The sequence below is a fragment of the Typopeltis vanoorti genome, chromosome 7 (assembly GCF_054136105.1).
Source record: "Typopeltis vanoorti isolate ZY-2024b chromosome 7, IOZ_Tvanoo_1.0, whole genome shotgun sequence".
Taxonomy (NCBI): Eukaryota; Metazoa; Arthropoda; class Arachnida; order Uropygi; family Thelyphonidae; genus Typopeltis; species Typopeltis vanoorti.
The window spans coordinates 93,739,117-93,761,041 of record NC_143555.1 but is presented as its reverse complement, the minus strand read 5'-3'; the positions used below and the strand labels follow the sequence as shown (position 1 = coordinate 93,761,041).

Below are 21,925 nucleotides of genomic sequence, written 5' to 3'. Positions count from 1 at the left end.
ATGTATAACATTCTGAAATTCTGTTATTAATACACATTTATTATCAGTGGAATTACCTTTAGTACTATTTAAAGAGAAAAAAAAAGATACAGCAGTCATATAATTTTATATTACAATTCAAAGTTTCGAGTGTCATCTTACAATCTTCCGCATGTATACATGATTTAAATATTCATTATATGCTTGCAGTATCTTTTTTTTTTCTTCTAGTACAGTGTAATATATCCATGTTTATTATACAGTATCACTCTACATTAAATAAATTCTAAACCAGGGTGTCTAATGCATAAACTCCATCATCACTTCCGCTGTGCAGAGAGCTTAATCCGGTATCTGAATTATTATCTCCACCCTCGGTGACCTCACACACTATTGGTGGCCGTTTGCTCTGAATAGCAGAATATTCTTCCTGTAACCTGAGAGTCTCCTTCTCGATGTTTTCTATATCTACCTGTAGATGGCGCAAGTAGCACTTTTTGTCTTCAACAATCCTTTGACAATCAATTAAACTCCGATCGTTTTTATGTATTATAGCGTGTTGATTTTCGGTGATTTTTACCAAGTTTTCAATGTCCAACCTTGTACGTTCAATCTGTGGTTCTAGATCTTCATTTGAAGATGCCGAATGAGAGTTTTTTGCCGATATTTCTTTTTTCCTGGTACTCTCTTCCCTGAGTTTGATGGTTGACTGTTTTATCTTCTTGGATAGCACCCTGATATTCTTTTCTTCTACCTTTAGTCTCTCGCATAGTTCTAGAAGTCTCTCATATAAATCGATCACCTCATCGGCGCTCCTACAAGAGTAGTCTATGGTAGAACTTTCCGCACTATTGGAACTACTTCCTTCGCTTGGTTCTCCGAGATAAGTTTCCTGTACATAATTAGCACCAATTTCTTGCATCCTCATCAAATGAATTTGGGTTTCGTAGAATTCTATTTCGGCATCCTTGCATTGCAGTTTCTTGAGCTGTGAAGCTAAAATATCTCCCTGAGACAAAATCATTTTTTTAATTCTCTCCGCAGTTAGCTGTTTACTCTCATCCCCGCTGAGATCCTCGGCCGGTCCCTTATCTTTTTTCTTATGTCGTCGGGGATGCATCGTATGCAAACGGGGGCTTCTGGAATTTTGACGAATTGTCTTCCTTTTATGTGTTCTCCCATCTTTAGGTGTGGACGAGTGGGTTTTCTTTAGCAACAAACGAACGTTGCACTGTTCAATCCCCCACGTCTTCCACACCTTCAAAATTCGCGAACTACCCTCCAGTGGTCGCTCCACTTTTCTCCACCTTTCTACAATTGTATAACACCTATGATCTCTTTTCGGTTTGTTGTCTTTTCCGAAGTTGTCGCTAGAGGCCAGCACTGCACGAACGATGTCGTCACATGTGGTTTGTTTTGTTACACCAGTAATCCATTTTTGCAGACCCCCTATCCACAAGGGGATCTCTGTCCCCATCACTTTCTATCATTAAGCAGATCCTGCGGGAAATAAAAAAAAATATATATTGTTTTAAATATCTTAAAAAGTAAAGGAGATATAGTAAAAATAGCTGTAAAAGATTAAAATCAAATTAATATAAATCAAAATTAAAATCCAATCTTTTATTAAAAAAAAGCTATGTATTTTTTTTAATAAAAACACTTCAGTATCATAAACAAGTTATAAATATTACTTTGGACCAGTGGCTGTTCGTGGCTTGAAAGCGTGGGGGTGCTGCAATTTTCGAAATATACCTACACACTGTAAGTACAGTGTATACGTGTTTGTATAATATATCAAAATTATAGTAAAAATTTTAAAAAAAAATTAAACATGAAAAAATATTATTTTTTATCGATTAAATTATACAGTTTGGTATTAATCAAAATTACTTAAAAATAAAATCCATTATCATAACCCCAATAATGTTCTAAAATAAAAACTATAAGAAATGCTATGTCTTTAATTGTAATGTCCAAATATTTAAAGAGACGGAGTAAACACGAAAAGCACTACGAACTGGCGCAAAGTGCATATAAACAACAATGGAACTACGCGACGGACAGTGCCGCATTACGCTAATAGATCGCATCTCACTATGACGTGCATATGCTTGCGCGCGTAACAATATGAGAGTGTGGTAAACACAGTGCTGCTAGCGTCCTTCGCCCTCCTAAGTGCTACGAGATGGATTTTTATTATTTTTTATACAAAATAAGAGAATTGTATAGAATTGTTGATGAAAAAATTAAATATTACAAGCAAATATAAATAAATTAATAAATATATTTATATATCGAGAAAAATTGGGGGTGCTGCTAGCGTCCTTCGCCCTCCTAAGTGCTACGAGATGGATTTTTGTTATTTTTTATACAAAATAAGAGAATTGTATAGAATTGTTGATGAAAAAATTAAATATTACAAGCAAATATAAATAAATTAATAAATATATTTATATATCGAGAAAAATTGGGGGTGCTGCAGTTCCGCTGTGCCTATTCACGAGCTGCCCCTGCTTTGGACACAATTATTATAGGAAAAAACTAGTCTAAAGAATCATTTTAACCACTTACATCCTTATGAGTCATATAATTATTAGGCAATAACTATCTGTAAAATTATTTAATGAAAAAAAAAAAAGACGCAATGAAATTGTTTTCGAAATTCGGAGTGGGGAGTCTCTTTTATAAAGTTTAGTCTATGTTGGACTGAATTGGTTGGTATTACATTTGAGAAAACTAAGGTATACGCCTAGTCAGCATTTCTGCCAGTTCCAGCATAATAAATATTACTTGATATCGCTACAAATATATACTTCTATGATGTTATTTAGTAGCTTAGAGAAGTAAATGACGTTTGAGTTTAAAATTTAGGAAAGAAATAAGAATGGCTTTCAACTGAAGATAAAGAAAACGAGATGATAATGGTGAGTTAGCGAAAGAAAGAGAAATTAGTGGATAGTGAGTGTCGATCTACTGATATTAGATAGTGGATAGTGAATGTTTTTGATCTCAGACCAATAGGCTCTGGGTTGGATTCCTACTTGGATGTAGATATTTGCGAAATCTTTAGATGGTAGGTGAATTTCATCATCATTGTGAGATCACTATTCTACTTATTGGAGGCCGGAAGTGGCTTAAAAATTCCAAATTTGTTCATTACAACAGGATATCTTAAGGTCACCCCCCACAAAGCTAATGTAAAATAGGTTTACACCTTTCGTGTATTGGATTGACATCAACAATCTCCAGTCGTGTCGTGTAATTGAGGGATTAAGGGATGTATTTATTTTAATAGCTTTTTTTTTCTTTTTGTATGCTAATTTCCTAATAAAGAGGACTATAATCAAACATTAGGAATAGGAATTTGGAAAACATGCAGAATTTATTTGCTGTGGGCAATTCTGGAGAAATGGTGATGCTCATTTTTTTAATAGATGGTGCTATAATAAATAAAGTAGTTGGTATTAATTGTTCTTCTGTCTAAAGTTATCGTCTATAAATATGTTGGGTGTGTAATTCGTATTTTTAAGGATTATTTATTGTGTAACTGGTAACTAAAAAAATAAAATTAAATAAATAAAAATTTTAAATTAAAAAAAATATTTAGAGCTCAAATTTGCAAAAATCTATTGCATTAAATATTTCGATAAATTAAATATTATGTTATTTGGCTTTTCTTTCTTTCTTTCTTTTTTTTTTTTTTTTGACCATTCATCCCATGCATGTTGCAAGAGCTACAAAACAGAACTGTCTTGTGGGAGCAAGTGCTTGCGAAGAAGAAGAAAAAGAAATTGAAAGGAGAAGAAGAAAAATAACCTACTGATGTGTTTCTTGAATACGTGGACGTTGTCCTTGCAGGAAAATAGAGTGAAAGGGATTCAGAGGACGAAGAAAGATGTAATGAAAGAGGATAAGAAGTTGGTTCGGTAGGTTTGAAACTGTTCATTATCATCTTCATTAAAAAGATGTTGCCCAGCAGCGACTAGAATTGTTATGCTTTTGATGCAACATTCCAAAAGTGAGGATGGTTTTCCGAGATAGGGAAGTATAAGAAAGGATACCTAGTTTTTTTATGCTGATAAGGTTTCTGGGTGTGATATGTTTTTTTTTTTTTTTTTCAGGAAAGGCTAAAACACATAAGGTATGTGTAAAGTGAAATCTTTCTTGCGATAAATAAGACAAGACTTTCATTTGGAAGCATACATGTTGTCCTCAGCCCATTAGACAATGGTATGGAGATCCGTATTTATGATATTGATTAATGAAGAACAGAAATGGAAGCGTACTGTCATAAAAAAAAAAATCATGGATAGGATGTGAGATCAGTGAAAAATTTTGAACTCCAGAGGATCAAAAATTGAAGATTCATCAACAAAAAATAAAAAAAAAGTATTAATAAGTACCCTCAAAATCGATCCACATTTTAATACTTCAGCGAAGGCGTGACAGTGAAGATGATTGAATAATCTTGCCTAAGATTTCTCAAATTTTTATTCATATAATTTGCTTGGCTTCTTTTCATAACACTTATTCCGTTTTTTTTTTATGTTAGAATAAATGAGTTCCTCGTTGGATGCCTTATCATTGGCTTCTGGGATTTTGTGAGCTATTGGAAAGAAGAAGAAAATAAAGATTGGTAATGTAAAGAGCACTGCATACCCTCCAATAATCCACAGCCAATCCACTTTCCCCAAAGACGTCTCACAAAAGCACTCCGAAAAACAGAATAATTCCGCCAATGAAGGCTAGTCGTTTTCGCCTTGGTGTGTGTGTGTGTGTGTGTGTGTATGTGTGTGTGTGTGTGTGTAAATCCCACTAAACGCTTTTGTTAAACTATCTATAGCACTTTAGTATTATGGGAGCAGGCTAAGAGTTAGTTAATCTAACTAACTGTTATTATTATTATTATTATTAGAGTTAGCTAATCTAACTAATGCTGTTCTAGAGACCAAACCTGGAACTTTTTCAAGCCAGATCTCCAGTAAGCTGGATAATGGTCTTACACTAGCAAATGACTTCATGTCCGGCTGAAGAGCGAAGACGCTATTTATTTAGCTAACCTGCTGGCCAGGTAAGCCATCCAAATATTCATTTGTCCTACTTTATTCTGGGTATTAAGATAACCTAGAAAACCGACAGGCTACTCTAAATAAACACAGCTTTAAATTATTTTTTCGTTGCACACAACATTTTAGTTATAAAGTAAAAAGATGTTTGGGGAAGAGAGAAATAGTATTAACTATCGGTACATTATCGAAAAGAACCATCTTAGGGGAGAACAATCTTTAATAATAGACTGTAGGTTCCCCTACGTAACAGTTTTTCTATGTAGCGAATTGTATACATTACGACAGTGTTTCCCAACGTTTTTTTTTTTTTTTTTTTGGATCATGCCCCACTTCATCGCCTAAAAGATTTTGATGCCCCCCCCCCCCGTCTAGCATAATACTCAGTCAAGTTCTGAAAAAGTATAATATAAATATGTACTTTAAATAAAAAAGGAACATAAGTAAAACTGTTTTTAATTTGACTTTCTTCAATGAATATAAATTTTATATTACACTTTGTATATTATTAAACATAAATCGAACTGAACTCGGGAAAATAAAATCAAAGTTAATGCGATCCTTGAGCTTGATGTCTTCTGCAAAAGAGTTTTTATTTGAGGTACTAATTTAGTCATTTTCAATCTCAAATCCTTATGGTTTGTGATATCCAGATGATTCTTTCTTTCAGTAGCAAGTCATTTACAGCACTAAAGCCACATTCAACTAAATATGACGACGGGAAGGGCAACAGTATTTTTTTTTTATGCAAAACTAGTTGAATTTCGGTATTTCGTTTTTGTCTCGTCAGAAAGCCATGCCATTGTTCCTTTCATGTTAAATAAAGTTCTAACAGACTCATCATTTTGCTTTTCTGAGAGTTCTTCTTGATACTGTATTTATGTTGACTGCTGTACTAGTGATGTCAGCTTTTTTTTCTTTGAAAGTCAGGGTTGCAACATCGACAATTTATCGCCGACAATAGTGAGTTTTTTGAGTATATCGGTATTGAGGTGACGAATGCAACATCATTTTCTAATTGCCCCCCCAAAATATTCAAAGTGTTCCCCCCTGTGGGATGTACGCCCCACGTTAGGAAACACTGCATTACGATATTATTAGGGATAAATGTGGTTGTTATTTAATCAGTACTACACAGAATTCATTCCAAAATACGCATAAACAGAATGTCCTAAAAAGGACTGGGAGATGGACGGAGTCCTTGACTTTTTATCCCTTCATCTGAATGAAGAAAATCTGGGTGGATATTGAGCTAAAAGCTCTAGTCATGGCTGAGTAACGACATTAGCCGAGCCGCAGTTAAAACTTCATTGGCTACAGCATTGCTATCCGTTACCCTGGAAGTCCTAAAAAAGACTTAATTCACTTCGACCCAATATTTCTAAACAGAATGTATCAACTATCAACTTTACTGGCATAAAGGGTGAGGCAGATGCTTTTCATATTCCCTCTGTCTGGTAAGGAAACGGTGAGTGGAAAAATTGGTGAGCCAATTGCTCGCCATGAGCGGGCTTGGGGATTAAACGTCAGAATTGGAATTTAAGATGGCTTTTGTGTTTGAAGTAGACTATTGCGTCGTTGAACCAATTCGTTGCAGCTAGTTGAACCAATTTGTTAGGGTGCAAATTTGTTTTTGAGAAGAACTTTGTTGCTGTAGTCTGCATGAAAGTGTAAATATAGGGGACGTCTGTGTCCCGATGGAGCTATACATTTCGTACGAACCAAGGTGCGTTCAGGATCATTCTTAGACATTTATTTTGCACACGTTGTAACTTGAGAATATCGGAATCAGTGGTATGGCTCCACGCCGGAGATGTGTAAGTGAGTATAGGACGAACCATCAATTTGTAGATGAGTAAATTGATTCTGGTGTTCAGCTTACTGTTCCTATTGATCAGAGGATAGAGCTGGGCAATGACTTTTGCTGTTTTAACACAGAGTCTTGATGTTGCTGTTGAAGGTCAGCTTTCTGTCCAGCAGTACACCAATGTATTTGATCTGTTTTCCACGGGATTTTAGTATTGAATAGGAGAATGTGTCCTTTAGGAAACATTGATCTTCTGGATAATAGCATGTCTACACTCTTCTGAGAATTGACTTGCAGTCTTCATTTGGCGAACCATTTTCTGAACAGTAGTAGATTTTCTTGCAGTTTCTTGACAGCAAGATGGGGCTTTAGAGATCTGGCTATTATTGCTGTATCATCCATGTAAAGGGCTTTGATGATTGTGTGGGATGTCACACATGTATATGGAAAACAGAATCGGTGCCAGTAGAGATCCTTGTGAGACTCCAAGCCAAGATGTGCTTTTGTGATGAATCCGCACTGCCAATTTTAACTTGCATGCGTCTGTCAGTAAAGTATGATTTGATTAAGTGAATCATTTCCAATGGTATTCCAGTTGAGATGAGTTTATGTACTAGATCCTAATGCCAGACCTTATGAAATGCACTAGTTATGTCAAGGAAAATATCTCCAGTGCATTGATTCCAGTTGAATCCTGTGGAGATGTATTCGACAAGTCTAGGTATCTGTTACGTGGTACTATGGAACTGACGGAACCCTAACTGCTCATTGGGTAGAATGTTTAATTTTTGTACGTAGGCTTGGAATCTGATAAGAATTTCATTCTTAGCAATTTTGCCCAGGTTTGAGATGAGGTTGATTGGTCTGTAACTTTGAGGCAATCGCGGTCTTTTTCCAGACTTATGGATTGGCATTATGTCCGCCAGCTTCCAGTAGAAAGGGAAATATTTGTAGTGAAGGATGGAGTTTATTATATTTGTCAGATGTAGAATAGCTTGAGAGGCAGTAGCTTTTTCACCTTGTTGGTGATTCCGTCAGGTACGGAAGCCTTTTTTTGTTCTTTAACTTCTTGATTATATCATGTATTTCTGCAGGTGATGTGGGTGCAATTTGACTGGAGCACGTGACAGAAGATTTGAGTGAACATCTAACATGTCGATGAATCTTATATATGTGATTGAAATCGAGATGGTCATATGAGGGTCTACATTGCTTTTCTAAATGTTTTGCTGTTCCTTCAGCTTTATCTGCATCAGTGTGGATGATACCTAGGTCTGTTTGGAGAGGGGAAAGAGAGGCATGTTTTTATTTTTGATCTTTCTGATTAGGTTCCAAATGGAGTGGTTATCAGGGGAGATACAGGTCAGTGTTTCCTCCCAAAGATGACCTCTATGTGCTATAAGGGCATCTCTGACTGCAGAGTTGAATCTATTTAAGATCCTTTTGTCTTGTGGTGCCTGAGTGTTGTGATATCTCTTTCTTGCTTTGTTTTTTCTCCCTGATCAGGTTCATGATATCTTCTGGCAAGTGGTTGGGTCTGAGAGTAGTTTGGAAGTAGTGACTGCTGCACATGCTGTGTTAATTTGTTGAGTCAGATCTTTTACAGCTGTTTCAATTCCATCTGTGGATTTTATAAGCTGCAGAGGACCAATGTATCTCGGGAGTATCTTAGTCAACCTTTCCCATGATATGAATAAGTGGGGGGACAGTTTTTCTTGGTTTCCCAACTGTAGCAGTATTGGATTGTGATCAGATGAAAGAACATTAACTGTCAATATACTGTACTGGAATCTCGCATTCTGCAGTATGACTATGTCCAAGACATCCGCCCTGCCATATGTATTATGATGGGTAGGTTCAGGGGGACCTTCGGCAACCACGTTGTTGGATCCTGTATAGTTAGCAAGTATGTGTCCATTTTTATTGGTAGTTCGACTATTCCACGAAGGATGATGCTTAGCGTTAAAGTCACCAGCAATGATGACAGGCTCTCTGAAGCCCAGATCCGATGAGAGTAATATTTTTAGTGGAGGGTTGTATGCTGCGAAGATTTTTAATTTACCTGTCGAGCTTGTGAGAATCTCTATGCCAGTAACTTCTAGATTGGTAGTATGCGGAATATTTACAGAGTGGTGGTTGGTGTAATTCTTGATGAAAATAGCAGTGTCGCCGCCTCTGTGGGTCAGTCTGTCTGTTCTATACAGCCGATATCCCCTAATTATAGGGCTGTCTGATGGTCTCAGATGAGTTTCATTTAGCAAGAGTATATCCGGCTGATGTCTTTGGGCGAACTCTTGAAGCTCCAAGATTTTATTCCTGAGGCCGTTCGCGTTCCACGCGATGATCTATAGTGATTCTGGATGTAATTTATTCCTGTTCATGAGTGAGCGCAGTGATGATGGTTTGTGTATCCTTAAGGAATCTATTAGTAGAGGATGGTGAGGGGTTTGATCTGCTAAAGTCTAGCAGCATATTTGCCAGAGAAGAGGTGATAATTGTTGTCAGGTTTGTGTGTGGTGCTGGCTGATCCTGTTCTTGGGTTATCTATTTAGAACGGACTACATCTGCGTATGTACTTGTCTGTCGTTGTTGAGTTGTTCTTTTGAAGACCTCTGGCTGCTGGGCTTCTGTCCGTTTTTGCTGATCTCTTAGAGACTGTGAAGCTGAGGCCTCTGACGTAGTTCTACTGGGAGAGAAAGAGTGTCTATCTGTCTCTGATCGTCTATTTTTTGGGTTTTGAATACAGCCTCTATAGTTGGCTGTGTGAGGGCCGTCGCAGTTGGCGCATTTAGCCGGGGTAGTTTTTGGCTTTGTACAGGTGTTGGTTGGGTGGCTGTCCCCACATTTTAGACATTAAACTCAGCCTTACACATCTTCTGGGCATGGCCAAACTTTTAACATCTATGGCACTGTCCTGTTGAGGCCCTTTTCCTTAAGGGTTGGTTCTAGGCTGATTTTCAGTCCACAAATAGACGTCAGATCGTATATGTGCTTGTAGGCTTGATTAATTTCCACTAATACTAGTGGCATTGGAGTCTTGTCTTTTTTTTTTTTTTGGTCATTTTCTGCTGACCTTGATAAGTGGCAAGTCTTGTTAATGTAGATCCGCAGCCACTTCTTCTGTGGATACGTCTTCAGATACTCCTCTGAACACTACCTTCAGATTTTTCTCTGAACCAAGTGAGAAGGTGTGATACTGAATGCCTCTGGCGTTCATTTAACCTGAAAGTTTACGTTAGTCCATCACTGAAGTGGGCTGGAACTTTATGCCGTCAGTGACATTTTCGGCATACTTGTAAGAGATCTGTAGGTTGGACATGGTAGCCCTTAGACGTCCATTTATGTTTTTCACGTAAAATAATTGGAGATATCTTTTCTTTAGTGGATGTAGAGAAGTCCGAAACGGGACTGTCTTCCTCCGTTCCATCCTCTTTTAGAGGTTCAGAGGCTGTGGTTTTGTGCATACGGTCCTCCGTGAGGTCTTGGGGGGGGGGGGGGAATCACTAAGTCCTGCCTCTCGTCCGCCAGTGCACTATTGTCTTCCTCGTCATCATCCCCCGACACAAGTTGGGCTCGAATTTTTTGAGGATCTTTTTTAGAATGTTTATAGCTAGTCCTCTATCCAGTGACTAAACCAGGGCGTCGGCGTCAATCCCACTCATACCAGGAGAACAAGGTGCGAAGCCACCGTTCAATAAAGTGGGTCCTTGAGTCTGCATAGATGCCTGTAGACCCGATTTGTGGTCTACCCTCAGAGAGAATCCCGCAGCTTTAAAAGACTGCCAGCAAAATCAAGCGTTAGAAAAACACGCGAAGTAACCGCACTTTTAGCTTATTGTGCCCTAATAAATGGAAAAAGGAGTGTCGAAAACTCACTTGGCCAAAGAGTAATAACCTACCTCTCTAAAGTACCATTAATCCACCACTGGTTCTCATTGCGGGTTGGGCCTGTCGGCCATCAGACCTCGTGCATATTTTGTGCAGAGGGGGAGACAGTAGGTTTCAAACTGTGTTAGCTCCAGTGCAATGTGAGTCTCCCGAATAACCTTATATAATAAAATCAAATCAAATGAAACAGGTCTAGACTAAAATGACGCATCCGATCACATTCCATCCATAATCGAAAATCAGAATCTAATCCATTCAGAATTCTAAACAATAAACAAAAGCTAAACAGAATATCTCACGGTCGATTCTACCAAGATTCTCCCAATAGTCCTTCCTTTCTTGGGAAAATATAATTAAATTAGATGCAATATATTATGGTGTATTAGATATAATTGATATTATGTGTAAATAAATGCTTTTTCCTTATAAAATTAATTAATGTTTAAAAACAAATATAAATTACTATCAAAATAGATGAAATAATTAAATTAATTAGATTAATTATATTAATCTAATTAAATTAATTAGATTACTTTATTTGGACATGAAATTTATGAACTTTTTCACCAAAACTACCAGAAAAACATTTATTTATATGACATCATTAGTCACGTGTTTATTTAATGTCTGGATTGCATGATATTCTTTACTTGACAAATAATACCACGTCCAAAAACCCTAATTGTATTTTCGTTGTCATCTCAATTTTACTAACAATTACCATAAAATCATCTACTTATTACGTCTTCATTTTCTTCCTTCTTTACCAAACAAAAACAACAACAAAAACACGCTTTCATTACCTATTCAGAGAAGTATCAACATCGCTAAAGCAGACAAACCACTAAAAAAAAAAAGCGATAGGCGTGAACGTGGCGTATCGATCAGACTTGCAATAATAGGTTGGAGACCATTTGCATAACGACATCTACTCTTATTCTTGCTATTAAGTAGCAAGATGGCAGTTAAGAGAAACAAAGTATAAGTGTGACAGATCAGATGCAACTTCTTGCATCTGATCTGTCACACTGTTATAAAAACCGATGAGGGGGGGGGGAGACAGGGGACATCTGTAGTACGTGTATTAGCTCCACCGTATAATTATAGAACCACGAAAATGAACACTAATTATGGAACCCAAACTTGTCCTACAGACATGCCAATGGTACGTTCCGGAGACTTCAGAAGAGCCTACAAGTTATATAAGATACACAGCAAAAAAAAAAAAAAAAAAGAAAGAAAGAAAGAAAGAAAGAAATATAGCCTTGTAGTTTAATTATTATAGCCGATAACGCCTTACACCAATGTGTTAATATGAACAAACAAGACTACCCGTAAATTTGGCACAGGCTCTTTGAAAGAATTTTCATGTTTTATTAGAAATGAATGACAACACACACACACACACACACACACACACACACACACACACACACACACACACACACACACACACACACACACACACACACACACACACAAACGGTCATTAATCATTCATTCAAAAGTGTTTTATTTATTCTTCGTTCGATTTTTTTCTCTTTATTCATTTATCCTTTCACTCATTTTTTTCATAACTTCTTCATTATATTCTTACTTTATTCCTTCTCGTTATTTATTTTCCCGTATATTTACGCGCCTAACTATTAATTATATATCTGCAAAACTTGAGCATATAACCCAAGAATTCATCGACGATAGGAAATACGGAGACTTGGTTTACGATCTTCTACTTACATTGCTTCGGACGCCAGTTCGGTTGTAAAGAGGTGAAAAAAATAATAATAATCAGTATTATGGTATTATAAAGTATTATATAGTATTATGGTCTGGCTCCCACTGATGAGATCCAAAAAAGGTCGAAACCGGTCTGGGTAGTGACCTCCCCCATAATGTATAACATCATACATCTCCTAGGAAATGCGTTTTACAATTACGGCTAAATACTCAGCAATACTCAGCCTCCGCATCTTCTATGCCGCATTCCCATGGTTGGACTATTACTTCCGGCTTCCCAACCCAACCATGTGCACCGAGCTTATTACCAAAGTAATCCTCACCGGCATGAATACATACATTCCACACAGCACTCTGAACTGCCATTCCCTAACGAAACCCTGGTTCTCCAAAAGATGTGCCAAGGTTGTAGAGATGAAACACCAGACATACACAACTGGCTGAAATCAAGAACTTCATCCTCCTTCAAAGCTTACACCGAAGCCCGTAATAGATGCAAAAAAAAAAAAAAAAATCAACGCTTCCAAAACAGAGTTCGAAAGAGCAAAAAGCAGGAAACTAGCAGCCTGTCCAAACGGCAGCCTCTCGCCAAAGCAATTGGCCGTAACTTCTGTCCAACACTATTTCCATCATCACCCACATCATCTACTGCATCATCACCCACAGAAAAAGCCAATCATCTTACCTCAGTACTGTCAAAAGTAATGATAAAAAGCATCAATTTCCAACTCCTACACTATCTTGAAGACACTCACCAAATAACTGATCGGCAGTGGCGGAATCCATACTGGCGGTCATTAAGCCTTTGACCGGGTCTGGCACAAAGGCCTACTATGCAAACTACCATCATTCGGTCTGACCCAGGACTTCTGTAGTTGGATTGCCAGCTTTCTGTCTGGACAGACACTGTGTGTATGATGGTGGACGGCTCCCTATCCTCTCACCATGCACTTAATGCTGGGATCCCACAAGGTTCTGTCCTCTCACCAACCCTCTTCCTGCTATATATCAATGACCTACTGAAATTGACTTCCAACCAATACACAGTTTGGCAGACGACAGCACACTACACTCCTTGCTTGCATTTGATAAGCCTTACCCTACACAACTCACCCCAACCTACAGAACATCAACCACCACCACCCTCAATTGCAATCTCCAAGCCATCCTACAATGGGGTTCGGATAACCTCATAAATTTCAACGCCAATAAAACCCAGTTCTGTACTATTTCCCATAAAAATGAACCATTTTTTCCCAGTATCCTTTTTGACGATACCCAAATTTCCAGACAGTTTGAGATCTCGCTTCTTGGAATCACCCTCACATCAAACCTCTCCTGGCATAAACATATCACAACCATTGCATCCTCAGCCTCAAAAAAAAACGAGGATTTCTCTTTCGCTCAAGACGTTACTTCACCCCCTAACAGCTAATAACATTATACAAATCACAAATCCGCCCAGCTATTGAATACTGCTCCCACATATGAGGTAGGGCCCCCTAAAAGCTCTCTCAAAATTCTCGACTCAATACAGAGGAGAGCAATTAGACTTCTCAATGATTCATCCCTTACCAACTCTCTCCCCCCAATTTCCCACAGATGTTTAGTCTCTGCAGATACAAATATTTCCATGGGAAATGCTCATGAGAAATAACATCAATAATTCCTCCGCTCAGTACTAAACTCATTGGAAGACGTGCAGCTGCTGCACAACATCCCTTCACAGTACACCTAGAAATAAACAGAACAAGTTTCTTTTCCTCTTCCTTCATCCCTGCAACTGCTGCACTGTGGAACAGTCTCCCACCTGCTGTATTTCCCAAGGAATACAATTTAAAGTCATTCAAATCAAATACAAACAAATTCCTCCTTTCCCAACCCACCACCCATACACGGCACTGATGTACTATAGGTTGACCAACCAACCTCCTGTGTATGGGATCAACATAAAAAATGAAAAAATAAAAATAAAAAAAACTAAGGAGAGTGATCTGAGTTTACTCCACCTTTACTACGAGTTGCCCTGTCATGAAAGGTTAGCGTACACTTGTATCCGCCTAAACTTTTATGTAGTTTCTATATATTCGACATGAAACTCTTATAGTTTCTTTATTCGGCTTTGAAATAATGTTGGATTCAATATCCCCTTAACTTGAATGATTTTATATCTCCGAAGTGAAGCCTTTTGGCTCTCTTTTTAAGTACTAATAATCATTTTAAAAATAACAAAGGATTTTTTAATGGGAAATAAGAATGGAAGATTCTGTATATTGAGCAAAACAATATTTAGCATGGTTACGCAGGTCTACTGCGCATCTTTACTGCTCAGGTTGTTAAGACAACTTACAGCGCGTATGTTCTTTCGGTTTTTATTAAACCCAGCAGTGATTTTGAAGTCTGATGACCGTTCTGTTACAATTTTCTATGTGCATCTTTAAAAGTGAATTAAACCTTGCTGCATAATAGCGTGCGCTTAGATTGCTGCGTATTTATAAAGTTAATGATAAAAAAAAAGTTAAAAGATGACCAATAACAGTGAACGCCCCCAGCAAACATGACAAAGGTACACAATAAAAAAAAAAAAAAGGAGTACGAATCCAGGTCTTTCAAAACAAACGGCTCCATCGAAACTAACGGAGCTATCGAGGCTCAGTATGAATTAATAATACCTTTACATTTAAAACTTGCAACAATTAGAAAGGCAGCAGTAATTTATGGGCCATTCCTTTCAGCCTGTTTATGTTTATGTTTCACCCTTTTGTGGAAACCAAAACGTTGTTTTGGTTTCCACAAAAGTCTCGGGCAAGCAGTGCAATATGATATAAAGCAATGTCGTGCGGAAACATGCAAGGGTCACTGCCGAAGTACTTGCACATCGCCAGAAACATGAAGTTGTCCAGGTTGCCATCAGGCGTCATAGTTTTGGGCACGTCTACCAAAGGACCAAGCTGCATCCAATTGAAACACTACCAAACGTGACAGTTGGAATGATGCAGTCCTACTGGAATCGTTTCCCTGGTAATCTCCAGATCCAAACACGACCATATTTAGGACCAAAGTTACGCCTCTAAGACAAGCAAGATGGGTTATTTTTCCACTGGCTAAACACCCGAGATATCTCATCTTTTGAGAAACCAGTCAACTCCGAAAGATCGTTTGCATTCTCAAATAGTGGCCCAGAACACGTGCCTAAATATTTTGTATTCTTCTTCTCTTCCTTCCTCAACACGGGTTGAGTCCCTTATGGATAGGACCCTTCCACCGATCTCTGTCCAAGTTCTTTCATAAAGCCAGCAACTTTGAAAGTCTAATGCAGTTCTAAGGACTTTTATGCCACATTAATCTTAGTCTCCCCCTAGATCTTGTACACTCCATAGTGTCCTCAAAGGTGAGGAAGCCTGTCCGGTTTCTTTCACATAATATGACCAAATTAAAGGAGTTTATGCTTTTAACTGTGTTAAAAAGGATTAACTCTGTGTAAGTGGTAATGCAGATTTAGTTTGTTATAATTACTACATCAGAAGCGATTGATCTTCCATTGACTTGACTCCTTTTCTGTTGAAGACAATGATTCTTGGATGAAATGTTAAAATGACACGGAGAGAGTGGACATCCTTGCATAACTCCTCGACCGATTTCAAGTTTTTACTAATGCTTTATGTATTTAACTATTGCAATATAATCTTCGTTTTCTATAAATCTTAATGAATAAATTTCAATTTCTCAATCAAAATATATAATTTAATTGGTTTTCTATAAATCTCAATTAAAATCTTAATTCAAGTCCTTATAAGGACTGGCTTAAAGGGGCGAAGCTAGAATGCTTTTCATATTCCCCGTTATCCGTAGAGGACAGTGTAGGATAAGGTGTTATTGAGCAATTAAAGCTCTGATCATGGCAGGAGGGTAACAGCAATAGCCGAGCCTCAGTCAGAACTTCATTGGCTACAGCATTGCCATCCATTACCCTCCAAGGGTATTGGAGGGCAAGTTTCAGTTTTCTTTTTTAATATTTAAATGAGTTTCTCTCCATCTAATGGTGTATTTTAATATTCTTAGTTAATATTAGAATATAATTATTATTAAGAGTTTTTTAATTAAATATTATACAATATTTTATGTAAAATATTATTCTTAACTTATTCTAATTTTAGAATAAAATTCAAATGAAGTCCAAATCTCCTAAATGAAAACCTACTTTGCAAAATTCATAACGTTTCCAATAACAGACATTTTTTTTCATTAAAAAAAAGAAATCAGTGTTACTATATTGATTAAAAATTTACTCTCCATTATTGAGAGACAAATAACAGCAGCAAAAATATTATTTAATTCTACAGCAAGGCAAGCTGCATGTATTTATTATTGAAAAATACTTAGGACCCATGAAGCCACAAGTCTGCTAAGATTTGTCATAAAAATTATTCTGATAAAAAGTATATCAGATAAATTCATTTATTGAAAGCTTTTGTAATTAACCAAGCACATTTATCTCCGATATATATATATATATTGAATAATTTTTTTTTCAGTGGCAAACGTATATAATAACAAAGATGGCAACAAAGATGGAGTATCGATAATTTGGTATATTATTTTATTTTGGATTGCACTTACATTAATTAGTATTTACTAGCGTGTATAGATGGCACCACTAGCTGAACAATGTCTGGTAACAAATTCTTGATAACTAAAAGCAGAGAAACGGCGTAAGAGTTTAAATTAAATAAATAATTTAAAACATTTCTTTAAGTTATAAGTTAAAGACTAATATCTAAAATTAAATATAATTATTTTAAAATTAAAGTAATAAAATTAAAACTAATATTAGGCACCATTATTTAAAACGAATAATTTTTTTACAAATAAGAATATTTTGGGGTGAATGAGTGGATTGAGTTTGGCTTTGACGGTTGGCAGCGATGGATGCTTTCTTAGGCTCTTCCAGAATTGTGCAGTAGTTGAGGAGATTGTCCTAATCCTAATTTTTACAGAGGAACTTTACTTAAAAACTGATCTCATTGGTTTCTTCCGTGTCTTGCCCCGCTAAGGAGAGCTTAAGACTTAAGATAAGATTTCGGAGGATTTTATCTTGAGAGAGCATTTTGAGTCTCGTGAGTGGCCATTTCGGTGGATGCTTTTCGCTGGAATATGAGCGGTTCTGGTCAGTGGTAGGGTGAGCCTATCACTGAGTGGAACCAACGCTGAGTTGGACGATCTTTCAGACACCCGTAGGGAGTGGTCCGGTGAATCGCCTAATTTTCAGAGAGGCCATTTACTTAAATACCCGACGTATTCTTCAGATAACTGCGCTTCTGTAGGTTTTACTATTACACTATCGGAGGTGTTTCGTGATTCTTGCATTGCACCGGCTAACCCAGCTTAAATTCCTACTCTTCCCCCTCTATATGAAATGTGTACGAGGTCAATGGCCGCATAGGCCCCACCCGAGAAGAGGACCAATGGTAGATATCTGGATTTTAGGGAGGTAGGATATTTGTGCTGAGCCAAGTAAGGTTACGGCATCACCCCCCCCCCCACACACACACACACCCACACACACAACACTTAAACATTTTCTTCTGCTAGTAGACTCCCTCAGTCTACAGGATATTGCTGGCGGATCCCTGAACCTGGGGAATTTTAATTTGTGAGAAGTAGCGCTGTCATCACCATGAGCGAGGAGGAAGATGACGCCTACATTGAGTCGCTCAACAAGGGGGGGGGGGACGCTCAGCATTTCTATTTCTACTCCTTGCCAGGAGAAGTTGAGAAAGGGGTTGATACTGCCCATATGGAGGAAAAGCTGGATTTGGTGGTCTCCACTCCCCCCAGACTTCGAAGAGGGCCGTGGGCGCAAGAAGTGCGAAACAACAACCACAGAGCCACCCAATGACAACGGAATAGATGAAAATGGCTCCCATCACGGATTCCTCTGCCTCTCCCAAAGAGAAGGTACCCCAGATCATTCTCCGTAAAAAGTGCAGATGGACATCCATAAGGACCACCATGTCCGATCTGTAAATATCATACAAAACAGCCAAAAATGTAGACGACGGCATAAAGATCCAGCCCCCCACTATAATGGACTATAGATGATTCACTAAAAAGTTAGACTCAAACGGTGCACAATACCACACCTTTTCCCTCAGCTCGGAGAAAAAACCTGAAGGTGTTTCTGAGGAAATATCTATAGATGAAATCGCTGCTGACCTCAGCTATCAAGACCTACCACCCATCAAGGTCAGCAGAATGACCAGAGCTGACAAGAGCCAGATGCCTTTGGTCTTGGTCGAAATCCATCAGGCCTACATAAACATCTGTCTTGACATCGATCTGTAGACTTAAGATCAGTCCTGAACCTCTTAGGAAAAGGGCTTCAAGGACAGTGCCACAGATGCCAGAAACTTTGCCATGCTCAGAAACTGTGCCGAGCAGAGTTCAGATGCTATAAGTGCGGAGTGAACCATCCCGGCTAAATGTGCCAACTACGGTGGTCCTCACCCATTATAAGGGATGTACTCAACACCCGAAGAACAGACGGTCAGTGACAGCCAAACTATCTTCCTCCTCTAGTACACGAATACCAGAAGCTCCTGCAACACAGCAGAGGCTCACTGGTCACAATCAGAGGCCTTCAAGAAAAGAGAATACCAACGCAGACAAGAAGTTATGAAGATGTGGCCCGTTCAAACAAGTCAACACCAGAACAGAATCAGCCAGCAGCAGCACCTATAAACCTGACTGCTGTTCTTACTGCCTCTCTAGTAAACATGCTACAAGATTTCATCATGTCAAACCCTTCAGAAACCTCCACGAAAAGGTTCCTACGAGAAACATAAGCCATCCTCACAGCACTTATAGATGAATAGAAACAAAGTAATTCCAGCCTCTTTACCGATCGTTGCATGGAATGCAAATGGACTCAGAAACAAAATTCTAGAGCTCCAAGACTTTTGTTCTAATAAGTGAGGCACATGAAAGACCCTCGGACAGCCCTAAAATAAGGGGATATCTCCTATACAGAACCGACAGGCTAAACTGTAGAAGCGGAGGCACTATCATCTTCATTAAAAATTATTTCAAACACCATTCTGTAAACAACCCTCCAACCACTAACCTTGAGGTCACAGGAGTAGAAGTATTCACTAGCTCGGCTGGTAGACTGAAAATCTACTCGGAGTACAACCCACCATCAAAAACTTTACTACATTCTGATCTAAATGTCATCCTAGGCGTTAGAGAGTCCATCATTATTGTTGGAGACTTAAACTCCAAGCACCCTGCCTGGAACTGTAGAACCACCAACAAGAATGGCTGCATCCTTTCCAACTACATAGGATCAAACTATGATGTTGTGGCAGGCCACACCGAAGCAACTCATCTTAGTACGTTTGACACTGCTGACATCCTGCAAAATATCAAACTTCAGTACATCCTTTGAACGAGTTTGTAATCCGATCATAATCCAATTCTGCTACAGCTGGGAAAAGAAGACCACCTGTCTCCTCCTTCTCACTCATTCATATCGTGGGAAAAATTGCCAGAAGCACTCCGTCACTACATTGGACTTGTTCGTCATATAAGGCAGCCACCTCCTACAAATCTGTCCCTAAGCCAGGTTGTCTGCCAGAAGACATTATGAACTTGATCAAAGAAAAAAACAAAGCAAGGAAAAGGTTTCCCAATACTCTAGTGCCACAAAACAAAAAAGTTCTTAACAGACTCAATAGTGCAGTGAGAGATGCACTCAAAGCTTACAGAGATCAACAATGGGAAGAAAAATTAGCTTCTATCTCACCTACTGATCACTCATTTGGGGACTATTAAGGAGTATCAGAAACAAAAACAGATCTTTTTCCCCTCTACATTCAGACCAAGGCCTTGTTTCATACGGACGAAGAAACAGCAGAAGCTATAGCAAAAAATTTAGAAAAGTAGTTCAAGCCTACATATGAAAACTTATCTCACCCACATCACCAACGGAAATTTAAACAATAAAAAAAACTCCTGGTCCGGATGACATCACAAACAAAGTGATCAAGCTGCTGCCCCGGAAAGCTCTCATGTACCTGACCAATATAATAAATAGAATCTTAAGCCTTCATTACTTTCTATCCAACTGGAAACTTGCAGACGTAATCCCAATACATAAGCCAGGCAAGGACCCACACCTTCCTGAAAATTATCGTCCCATTAGCCTCATCTCTAACTTGGGTAAAATTGCAGAGAAAGTCATCCTTTCCAGAATTCTAGCTTCAGTAAATAAACTCAATATCCTTCCAAAAGAACAATTTGGTTTTCTGCAACACCACAGCACTACTTAACAAATCCTCATTAGTCGAACACATTACTAACAGCTACAATTGGCATCAATATACTGAAGCTGTGTTTCTTCGTTTAGCCAAGGCTTTCGACAAGCTATGATACTTTACATTGCTTCAAAAACTCATTTCAACAGGCATCTCATTGAAAATAATACACTTAATTAAATCTTTATCTTCTGGGCATGCAAGTCAAGAAGAACAAAGAAAGAATATGGAACTATGGCTTTAAAAAATGACTCTTAAATAAATCAAATAAAAATAAACTTCCTAGTTGAGCTATCTTTATCCCGAGTCTTAAAAAACTAAATTATCTAAAATGGAAAATTTGACTATGTAGCATTTCTAACATGATGAAGCTGGACAACCAATAGTGGTGGTCTAGAAAATTTGCAACCCATAGCCACAGGAAAAAAAAAAAAAAAAAAAAAAAAAAAATGGATGTTATCGCAATATTGGACACTGTAGTCTGTATAAAGTCCAAATGAAACAAAATGCTCCGTAACTATTGTTTACGTTTACGGGATTTGGGGATTTTGTTTGTAGGATTCTAATTACCTTGATGTACCAGGTTTACCAGCTTTCATCTTCAGTCTATCATTGAAAGTTTTTAATACATAGAGATCCCTATTATGAACTCCCCAAGTTATACCCATTCCTCCGAACTCACTCTCTACATATGTATAAGATTAAAATTGCACGTGGCACTTTTAAAACCTTGTCATCCTTGTAAAATTGCTGCGTTTTTCTAACACGTCCCACCAGTTTTTGACTGGGTGACCTAGACTACGTTAATTAGCCGGTTGCTTAGATAAAGAACTAAAGGTTTACCCTAACATGACCATTTTTTTAAGTCTTTAGTTTTCTTTAATCTTCACTAGCAAATTACTTTCTAATATATTTTATACGTGTTTCTGCACGACTGTATGTGTAGCTCAATAGCCAACTTGGAAATCATTTGTAGCATTCCAAAATAGTTGAATGGTAAACGAATTCTCATTCACCAAACATCTTGTTGGTTCTTTTTCAACTCATTTATCAATGATGTGACAGAGTCAACCTCTCTAAAGTGAAGTTTAAATATTACGTACTATGTAGATGAATACATACACAAAGAT

General features: G+C 37.9%; 1 protein-coding gene across 1 annotated transcript in view; it reads right to left on the bottom strand.

The window, feature by feature from the left end:
* Positions 1 to 265: 265 nt before the first annotated feature.
* Positions 266 to 21,925, bottom strand: part of LOC150104871 (ras association domain-containing protein 10-like) — a 100,799-nt gene continuing 79,139 nt past the window's right edge. The window contains exon 2 of the mRNA XM_090395081.1: positions 266 to 1,479. Within this exon, the coding sequence (XP_090251207.1) occupies positions 266 to 1,456 (1,191 nt within the window). The 5' untranslated portion in view covers positions 1,457 to 1,479. The remainder of the gene's footprint in view (positions 1,480 to 21,925) is intronic.